Below are 11,104 nucleotides of genomic sequence, written 5' to 3'. Positions count from 1 at the left end.
AGGTCATGCCTGACTAATCTAATCGCCTTATAGGATGAGATTACTGATTCTGTGGATGAAGGGAAAGCAGTGGATGTATTGTTTTTTGACTTTAGCAAAGTTTTTGACACGGTCTCCCACAGTATTCTTGTCAGCAAGTTAAAGAAGTATGGGCTGGATGAATGCACTATAAGGTGGGTAGAAAGTTGGCTAGATTGTCAGGCTCAACGGGTAGTGATCAATGGCTCCATGTCTAGTTGGCAGCCGGTGTCAAGTGGAGTGCCCCAGGGGTCGGTCCTGGGGCCGGTTTTGTTCAATATCTTCATAAATGATCTGGAGGATGGTGTGGATTGCACTCTCAGCAAATTTGCAGATGATACTAAACTGGGAGGAGTGGTAGATATGCTGGAGGGCAGGGATAGGATACAGAGGGACCTAGACAAATTGGAGGATTGGGCCAAAAGAAACCTGATGAGGTTCAATAAGGATAAGTGCAGGGTCCTGCACTTAGGACGGAAGAACCCAATGCACAGCTACAGACTAGGGACCGAATGGCTAGGCAGCAGTTCTGCGGAAAAGGACCTGGGGTTACAGTGGACGAGAAGCTGGATATGAGTCAGCAGTGTGCCCTTGTTGCCAAGAAGGCCAATGGCATTTTGGGATCTATAAGTAGGGGCATAGCGAGCAGATCGAGGGACGTGATCGTTCCCCTCTATTCGACATTGGTGAGGGCTCATCTGGAGTACTGTGTCCAGTTTTGGGCCCCACACTACAAGAAGGATGTGGACAAATTGGAGAGAGTCCAACAGAGGGCAATGATTAGGGGTCTGGAACACATGACTTAGGAGGAGAAGCTGAGGGAACTGGGATTGTTTAGTCTGCAGAAGAGAAGAATGAGGGGGGATTTGATAGCTGCTTTCAACTACCTGAGAGGTGGTTCCAGAGAGGATGGTTCTAGACTATTCTCAGTGGTAGAAAAGGACAGGACAAGGAGTAATGGTCTCAAGTTGCAGTGGGGGAGGTTTAGGTTGGATATTAGGAAAAACTTTTTCACTAGGAGGGTGGTGAAACACTGGAATGCGTTACCTAGGGAGGTGGTAGAATCTCCTTCCTTGGAAGTTTTTAAGGTCAGGCTTGACAAAGCCCTGGCTGGGATGATTTAATTGGGGATTGGTCCTGCTTTGAGCAGGGGGTTGGACTAGATGATCTCCTGAGGTCCCTTCCGACCCTGATATTCTATGATTCTATGATTTAATTCGGGTTGAACAATGACGTTTCAAAACAAATTGCCTCAAATTGCGATGACATTTCTGACATGTTGTTTTAAGGATTTTTTTCCAGCCAAACCTCTTTGATGAATTTGCGGAAACCTTTCAGTTTGAAATGTCGTTGTTCAGCCAGAATGACCTTTTTTTCATCTTTTTCATTTTGTCAAGAAAAACTAAAAAAACCGAAACCCGTTTAGGTTCAAAACGCCCTGAGTTTTGGGGGGATTTTCTGTCCAATCGCTGTACTGAAACATTAATGATTTGTTCAACTCTTGTTGTGCAAAGCATAGAATTATTAACAGCACGCAAGTGAAGAAGAGTCTAGAGCTCCTCGTACCATGCACATGTCACTATGCTAAAGGGATCTTTGGGCTGACGTAGTGGGTGGCAGTCACTGTTGCAATCATTGGGCTTATACATTTACCTAACAGTGAGGTCAAGTGCAACAAGTGAGTGAAAGTTCATGAAATGTCACAATAACCTATAACAACAAACGCTGATGTAAAAAGGTGGAAAAGGGAGGCAAATTGACTGAATTAGTACAAACAAAAAGGCTTCCTGATATGATTCAAGGTCTGTTTTAAGATTATGCCTGGTAAATGAGAACAGCATAAGGTTTCTGGAATAAGGGATTTGAAATCAGTGACCCAAAATTGGTGTGCTGGAAATTATATCTAAATTGGTGACTAAAAGAATGGTCTGTTCCCCCCATCGCTCCCTTTTGGGGTTCTTAAAAAGAACAGCCTTTGGGGCAAAAAGTAGCATGTCCTCCCTCATGTCCTTTTCCTTCCCTAACTTATTTCTTCTCTTTCATACCCCTCTTTTTTTCCCTTCTGTCTAATAAGAGTCTGGCTTAGCCAGCCAGGACTGTAACAGCACTGCAACAGTGCTGTCAGACTTTGGCCATAAAGAAGCAGCTAAAAGCAATGTCCTAAAGAGCCTGATGGTCGTACGAGTTTGGCAGGTCTTGGAGTGGCTGACAAGACCTTATGCTGTGCCTCTATTTCTCCAGCAGTGAGAGTGCAAGTGAGTCAGTGCTAGAGACAGAAGATGCATTTTCTTTTTGCTGTTCTTTTCTCGCCCCTCTTGTGCATGTTTCTTGTTTTGTCTTCTAGGAAATGGGATTGGACTCCTCTTGACCTGCTGTTTACAAACAGGGAAGAATTGGTGGGGGAAGTAGAAGTGGGTGGCGACCTAGGCAGCAGTGACCATGAGATGGTTGAGTTCAGGATCCTGAAAAAAGGAAGAAAGGAGAATAGCAAAATATGGACCCTGGACCTTAGAAAAGCAGACTTGGACTCCTTCAGGGAACTGATGGGCAGCATCCCCTGGGAGAGCAACATGAGGGGGAAAGGAGTCCAGGAGAGCTGGCTGTATTTTAAAGATGCCTTATTGAGGGTGCAGAAACAAACCATCCCGAAGTGCAGAAAGAATAGCAAATATGGCAGGCGACCAGCTTGGCTTAACAGTGAAATCCTTGCTGATCTTAAACACAAAAAAGAAGCTTACAAGAAGTGGAAGATTGGACAAATGACCAGGGAAGAGTATAAAAATATTGCTCGGGCATGCAGGAGTGAAATCAGGAGGGCCAAATCGCACTTGGAGTTGCAGCTAGCAAGAGATGTTAAGAGTAACAAGAAGGGTTTCTTCAGGTATGTTAGCAACAAGAAGAAAGTCAAGGAAAGTGTGGGCACCTTACTGAATGGGGGAGGCAACCTAGTGACAGAGGATGTGGAAAAAGCTGAAGTACTCAATGCTTTTTTTGCCTCGGTCTTCACAGACAAGGACAGCTCCCAGACTACTGCACTGGGCAACACAGTATGGGGAGTAGGTGAGCAGCCCTCAGTGGTGAAATAACAGGTTAAGGACTATTTAGAAAAGCTGGACATGCACAAGTCCATGGGTCCAGATCTAATGCATCCAAGGATGCTGAGGGAGTTGGCTGATGTGATTGCAGGGCCATTGGCCATTATCTTTGAAAATTCGTTATTATTGGAGGAGGTCCCGGACGACTGGAAAAAGGCAAATATAGTCCCCATATTTTAAAAGGGGAAAAAGAGAACCTGGGGAACTAAAGACAAAATCATGTCCCCGGCAAAATCATGGAGCAGGTCCTCAAGGAATCCATTTTGAAGCACTTGTAGGAGAGGAAGGTGATCAGGAACAGTCAGCATGGATTCACCAAGGGCAAGTCATGCCTGACCAACCTGATTGCCTTCTATGATGAGGTAACTGGCTCTGTGGATATGGGGAAAGCAGTGGAGGTGATATATCGAGACTTTAGCAAAGCTTTTGATACAGTCTCCCACAGTATTCTTGCCAGCAAGTTAAAAAAGTATGGATTGGATGAATGGACTATAAGGTGGATAGAAAGGTGGCTAGGTTGTTGGGCTCAATGGGTAGTGATCGATGTCTAGTTGGCAGTCAGTATCAAGCGGAGTGCCCCAAGGGTCGGTCCTGGGGCCGGTTTTGTTCAACATCTTTATCAATGATCTGGATGATGGGATTAATTGCACCCTCAGCAAGTTCTCAGATGACACTAAGCTTTGGGGAGAGGTAGATATGCTGGAGGGTAGGGATAGGGTCCAGAGTGACCTAACAAATTGGAGGATTGGGCCAAAAGAAATCTGATGAGGTTCAACAAGGACAAGTGCAAAGTTCTGCACTTAGGAAGGAAGAATCCCATGCACTGCTACAGGCTGGGAATCGACTGGCTAAGCAGCCGTTTTGCAGAAAAGGACCTGGGGATTACAGTGGATGAGAAGCTGGATATGAGTCAGCAGTGTGCCCTTGTTGCCAAGAAGGCCAACAGGATATTGGGCTGCATTAGTAGGAGCATTGCCAGTAGATCGAGGGAAGTGATTATTCCCCTCTATTCGGCACTGGTGGGGCCACCACTGGAGTATTGCGTCCAGTTTTGGTCCCCCCACTACAGAAGGGATGTGGACAAATTGGAGAGAGTCCAACAGAGGGCAATGATTAGGGGGCTGGAGCACATGACTTATGAGGAGAGGCTGAGGGAACTGGGATTGTTTAGTCTGCAGAAGAGAAGAATGAGGCGGGATTTGATAGCAGCCTTCAATTACCTGAAGGGGGGTTCCAAAGGGGATGGAGCTCGGCTGTTCTCAGTGGTGGCAGATGACAGAACAAGGAGCAATGGTCTCAAGTTGCAGTGGAGGAGGACTAGGTTGGATATTAGGAAACAATATTTCACTAGGATGGTGGTGAAGCACTGGAATGGGTTACCTAGGGAGGTGATGGAATCTCCATCCTTAGAGATTTTTAAAGTCAGGCTTGACAAAGCCCTGGCTGGGATGATTTAGTTGGGGATTGGTCCTGCTTTGAGCAGGGGGTTGGACTAGATGACCTCCTGAGGTCCCTTCCAACCCTGATATTCTGTGATTCTATGATTTACAACAGCAGCAGCAACAACAGCTCCATATGTTTCAACTGACTCTTCTCTATCCCCCCAAAGAACAGTTACTGCCAGTTTTAATACCATCTAAGAGTTGGGGAGTGGGGAGGGGAGGAGGGAGCTTCTAAAAACTGCCGCCAGATAAAGGAAAAGGGAACAAGGGATGGTGTGAAAATGAAAATCTTGCTTAATATTTTACATTGCACATACTTTAACTGTTTTTTCTTCTTTTCTGTCTCTTTAATTAAATGTGTGTTTGCAATGGGATGGAGCAGGCCGAGTTCTCTGTATAGGAAACACCAGATTATGTTTAATGTTGGACAGTTAACACTTTTGACATTTTTGGCACATATATTCCATCTAAATTAATACACCACTCCCATTTGTTTTACCCATGCCTCTTCCAGAGACTCCACACTGCCAGATGCTGGGAATGGCTGACAGGGGATGGATCACTTGATAACTGCCCTCTTCTGGTCCTTCCCTCTGAAATGTCTGGCACCAGCCGCTGTCTGAAGACAGGATACTGGGGTAGATGGACCACTGGTCTGACCCAGTGTGACACTGGCAGGCCAAATGCCATCCCTTGCCCAGGCTGCAGGCAGTAGCTAAGAACTGACAACCTCATAGCTGGAGACCAGACCAGGTCACCTGGATGTTAGTTTTGCTCAAAATAGGTATTAATCTTATAAGAATGTATTTAGTGTTTAGACTTTATGGAATGCTTGCATGTGTTGCTGACTGCATTAATCTCACTTGTAAAGTCTATATCCCATGTTATTAGGTAATATTTAAGTGTTTGCTTTGTAACTGTAAACCCCCACAGTCAGGAGAGAAACATGACCAAGTGTGAAATACTAGTTTGCCACGGGAGGCGTTATATCCTGCCCAGGCCCCTAGGCACCAAACTAACCATGGTGGAACATCAGAGGACATTGCTCCCCCTCCACCCATGAAGAGGAGACGTGCACATGAACTCATCCCACCATCTTGAACTCTGGAGGAAGGGATAAAAATCCCTGACAAGAAGAGAAACTGCATCTTTTTGGCTGTTTGAATTCTGAAGGGCCAGAGACTCTAAATTGAAGCCAGACATCCCCAGCCTCCTGGGTCTGCCCTGAAAGACACTTGGAATACACTACAACTCTCTCACTCTTAGGGTTTAGATGGTATCTTATTGGTGTGTATACATTTGCTTGCTTGAACCAGTAAATAACTCCCATATTCCTTTTTCCTAGGTAATCATCCTTTAGCTAGTTTATTACAAGATTGGCTCCAGGCATTATCTTTGGTGTAGGATCTAGAGTGACCTGGGGTAGATGATTGGTCTTATGGGACTGGAAGCAACCTGAATGTGGTGTAATTTTTGGTGTAAGTTACATTTTTCACTAAATCCAGTTTGTTTGGGTGGCGAGATAGACTAGGGAGTCTAAAGGGACAGTGTGTGACTCCATCATAAGACTGTTGTAGTGATCCAGGAGTTCACATTTATTACTGGTTTGGTGAAATCTAATTATAGAACATGCCACCAGCTTGGGGTGTCTTCGCTGCCCTGAGTTAGCACTCACAGTTGTGAGCCACGCCAGACAGTTTGATACCCAGTATGGCTGTTCTTATGTTCTTATGTTTGGGTTACTGACCTGAGGCCCCCCAAGGCAGTGCATGGGCTGGGCTAATAGGCCACTGAGGGCATGTCTATACAACAAAGAAAAACCCATGGCTGACCCGTGCCGGCCGACCTGGGCTCGGGGCTAATTCCTTGCTGTGTAAAACACACAAACTCACTGCCCACTGGACCATGTCTAGCAGCCTCGGCTGAGAGGCCAAACAACCTGTGGGACCTCCTAGAAGAATTAACGGGAAGCAGGCTGACATGTCAGTGTGTGTGGGAACCATATTCTGAGGCTACCCTGTAAGTAAAGAGTAGACTTGACTCATCAGGACTGTTTCACCAGCACTAACCCGTGTCGTTTTAAACTGAAGTTTATTGTTTTATGCAAATTATTTGGCAATATACAAATTAGATTGAAAAAATTGCATCAAATGTCTGGCATGGTACTGCACAAAACTTGGTGGCTCTGCATCTGCCTGGAGCTTGTGTAGACTGTAAGCTCCTTGAGGCGGGGAGCATGTCTAAAGTGTCCCTTGCATACGATGGGTGCTGAAGAAGCAATAATAAATAATTATGCTTAGGAGAAATCTGTCAGAGCCGAGCGTTATCTGTCTATGGACCAGCACACACTGGCCAGTGGGTTACAGATTGTTGTTGTGCAGTGTTTGTTAGTAAAGAGCAGTTGCAGGACCCTTGCCATGCTGGACATGATCTGTAGTTTAGTGCCATATTCAAAGTATTGCTCATCTAAATGGTCTGGCAGCCAAACCATGATGGTGAAGAGGCGCAGGCCAGTCCAGCAGTGCTCTCCTCCTCCTCCCAGGCTGGGGATATCTCAGCATGGGTAACCGCCTTAGAATCATAGAATATGAGGGTTGGAAGGGACCTCAGGAGGTCATCTAGTCCAACCCCCTGCTCAAAGCAGGACCAATCCCCAATTAAATCATCCCAGCCAGAGCTTTGTCAAGCCTGACCTTAAAAACTCCCAAGGAAGGAGATTCTACCACCTCCCTAGGTAACGCATTCCAGTGTTTCACCACCCTCCTAGTGAAAAAGTTTTTCCTAATATCCAACCTAAACCTCCCCCACTGCAACTTGAGACCATTACTCCTTGTCCTGTCATCTTCTACCACTGAGAACAGTCTAGATCCATCCTCTCTGGAACCACCTCTCAGATAGTTGAAAGCAGCTATCAAATCCCCCCTCATTCTTCTCTTCTGCAGACTAAACAATCCCAGTTCCCTCAGCCTCTCCTCCTAAGTCATGTGTTCCAGACCCCTAATCATTTTTGTTGCCCTTCGCTGGACTCTCTCCAATTTATCCACGTCCTTTTTGTAGTGTGGGGCCCAAAACTGGACACAGTACTCCAGATGAGGCCTCACCAATGTCGAATAGAGGGGAACGATCACGTCCCTCGATCTGCTCGCTATGCCCCTACTTATAGATCCCAAAATGCCATTGGCCTTCTTGGCAACAAGGGCACACTGCTGACTCATATCCAGCTTCTCGTCCACTGTCACCCCTAGGTCCTTTTCCCTTCACTAAGGGACACACACAGACCCCAAATAGAAACACTATTCTGTTTTTTTCCAGCTGCACTGAGGGTCTGTCTGTATCATTGGGGTGTCTAGAATGTTTAAAGCTTGACATTCCCATGAGCATCCCTTCAGCTCGTGAGACCAGGGAATCCCCTCGGGGCTAGGCAAGAAGTCTCTGCTCTGGGAGTGTTGCCACGTTTCCTGGTGTCACCTCAGCCTGGGTCAGTAATGATTCCATTTGGGTGGAAATAGCAGCAGCGAGGGCTCTGGGGCTCAAGGTGATGTTTGGCAGACAGGTGCCCCAAAACACAAAGGGAATCTCAGATGCATGCTCCTGCAGAGTGTTGTTCTGTGGGCAGCTCCTGGGAGAAGTCCACAATGAGCATGGACAGGAGCTTTCAAGAGACAAAATCTCCCCCAGAAGATCCAGTTATCGTGAGACCAGGCACTGGTTTTTAGTGGGGTTTAATAAGTTCTTCGACTGTCACATTCACGCTTGCAGTGGTGGCACAAGGGGGAATCCACCTGGCTACTCCAGCAGCATTAGATTGGCTTTCGAATCTCAAGATGCAGTTACAGCTCCAGGCCATTGCTTTTCAAATGCCATATGAAAGCAGGAGTTCTTCATTGCATAACACATACATCAGCATAGGCCTGCCAGAACACTTTTCAGTGGCATCTTCTAAAGATTGATCATCTTACAAAGGGCAAGTAGTATGAGACTGCAGAGCAAATGCACAGATAACAGCTTGAACCATCTGCCAGCTCTGCAGGTTTGCATAAGAACGGTCACGGTTGTGTAAGTCAGCTGTGGTAACATATACAGGGAAATTCAGGCTCTATCTTGCAATGAGTTGATTTTACTATGGATTTTGCTAAAGCACCTGGTCTAACATCTCCTGTGAGAAGATGAAGAATGTTTTAGGCTAGTGCAGGAATAATACATTATATTAGTAGGAAGACAAGAACCAAAAGCATGGAGCTGAGGAAGGACAGGACTAGGTCCAGGATAGGAGGAAAGGCACTTAGAGCTAGTGGCACAGACTCCCCAGGGACCGGGGCAAGGCAGCTTCAGCATAGAGTCAGGAACAGCAGTGAGGGATTAACAGAACTAATGGGGAAGCAAATGCCAGACAGCCCCTGGGGTCGTCCCAGCCCCTCAACTCTGCCACTAAAACCTCCCTAACATTCAGTCCAGGCTCTCCCTGAGAAAACCGACAGAATCACTGCTTTAGCGCTAGGCTCCCTCCAGCCAGGCGTAGGGGTGAGGGGTGGAGCTGCACCTTCAGACTCACTGGTATGCTCTGGTTGTTTTGCCTTCTCTGGTTGCACACAGCAGCCAGGGCGCCCCAGTGACACGGCCCCTAAGCCTTGGTCCTTTCAGGATCACGAGTTGGGAGGTGGCAAGAAGTGGGCAGAGCTTTTTCTTGGCCCTGCCCAATTCATGCCAACTGGGCATTTCCCACAGCCTGGCCGGTCCCGCCCAGCACGAGCTGCCCCTGCCTTGAGATAAAAGTGCAGGGGTCCAGGCTGCAATGCGAAGAGGAACAGAAGATGGCAGGTGAGATGCTGCAGGTTTAATGCTTGTATGTGCTTGAGCAGAACTGCTGCTAAAATGGCATGGTTGTTAGGAGGGTGTGCGGGGAGCTGCTTGTGGAAAGCTCGGTTAAGTCTCTGCTACTGGTGCGTCGCACTGTGTGGCAGCCTCTGCAGCCTGTGACCTGTGCTTGTGCTGGGCACTGTCTCTGCTGTGTGGCCAGCGGGCTCTGTCTGGTAGTAACGCTTGCCTGCCTAGGGCTGCAGAGTGTTCAGCTGAGCCAGGCACTGTACCAGGGATCTGCTGTTTCATTGTGGGAGTCGGGGCAAAGGAAAGCAGCCAGAGATCTGAGTTGTTTGGTTATGTTTTCCTTTCATCCACTGTTGTGCTTCTGAGGTGCCAAGCCCTGTCCCCCCAACCCAGGACCTGTCCTCTAGGTGTGTTGGAATAGTCTCACCAGTCTGGAGTAGCCACTGCGGGAGAATTAAACACCGTGATGCGGGCTGGGTGGAAAAGGAGCATTTTCAATGTTTTGAAATTTTTTCCTGGCCTGATCTGTGACAAAAATCAAAAGCTTGAAAATTTTCCAAAACCAAAAAATGAGAAAAAAAATTGGGTTTGGGTCAACAGAAACATTTTATTTTTATAATTCTGAAACATTTTGTCTTGATTTGGACTCTTCCCTTTATTAAAAAGACCTCTTTTAGTGTAAGTTTATTTAAATTTTAAAATGAAATGTCATTTTGACTCAAAAATCTGAAACTTTCCATTCTGACAATTTCAAGACTTTTTTTAATCTCTTTTTTAAATTTATTTTATTTTATTTTTTTAAGCCAGGTGTTTTGTCAGACTTGAAACTGTTTTGCAAACAGTTTCAGTTTCAACAAATCAACATTTCTGAGTGAAAAAAAAATGTTTAATCAAAAAATTCCCGACCCTCTCCAGTTATCACCAATGCTGCCAACCCAGAAGATTCAGGATTCATGTGTCAGGCTTCAGAAATCATGAGATTGGCTTAAAATAATAATATGCCTTTGGCTTCTGATTCTGGAGCTTTATCCTGCACTCTGGTCATGTTTTCAAGCTTTTCTCTACAAGAATTAGTGTAGAAATTTACACTTTTTCTACCTCATATGACAGCTGAGATTCTCAGATAATCACGACTCGGGAGCTGGGGGCTAGGAAAAGCAACAAATATCATGAAAGTTGGCAACCCCGTGCCACACACAGCATTCATCCATAGCTGCGAACATTGCTTGTGTCTGGAACCATCACTGACCTGACTGGGCCGCCGCGGAGAGCCCTGTACACTGGCTCTGCAGGCCTACAGGAAATGCAAAGTCAGGGTATAGCTTGGTGCAAGGAGGGCAGCATGGCCCTACACCTCTCTTGGCTCAGCCCCAGGCCCAGGGGCCTGCTGGGGGGTGATCTGAGGGAAGGCGGAGGTGTGGCCAGAGCACACTGCTCCAGATAGTCTCTGCTGCTGGATGGCTCCATAGGGAGCAGTTGCAGCACAGCATAAATTAGAGCAACCACTGGGGATTTCTCTGGCCCCCAGCCATCTGGGAGGCAAAGTGGTGCTTAGTGACCTTTGATCCCCAGAATCAGGGTCGTCTGGCACTAGCTAGTAGCCAGCAGCTCCTCTGAGGTGGGGTGAACACCACTGCATGCTCCTGACTAGAACTGGCTCCTGTAACTTTGAGCTGGGGTAAGAACACTAGTCCCCAGCGAGTGGTACCCAGAACAGCAGCTCTG

At 46.7% G+C, this 11,104-nt stretch overlaps 1 protein-coding gene across 1 annotated transcript in view; it reads left to right on the top strand.

Moving 5' to 3' along the window:
• Positions 1-9,256: 9,256 nt before the first annotated feature.
• The window catches only part of LOC142000231 (eosinophil peroxidase-like), a 77,567-nt gene continuing 75,719 nt past the window's right edge, over positions 9,257-11,104 (top strand). The window contains 2 exon segments of the mRNA XM_074974325.1: positions 9,257-9,277; positions 9,280-9,373. Of these exon segments, the coding sequence (XP_074830426.1) occupies positions 9,257-9,277; positions 9,280-9,373 (115 nt within the window).

This window comes from Natator depressus, chromosome 17, assembly GCF_965152275.1.
Source record: "Natator depressus isolate rNatDep1 chromosome 17, rNatDep2.hap1, whole genome shotgun sequence".
Lineage (NCBI taxonomy): Eukaryota > Metazoa > Chordata > Testudines > Cheloniidae > Natator > Natator depressus.
The sequence above is the reverse complement of the archived record's forward strand: the minus strand, read 5'-3'. Positions and strand labels throughout refer to the sequence as shown.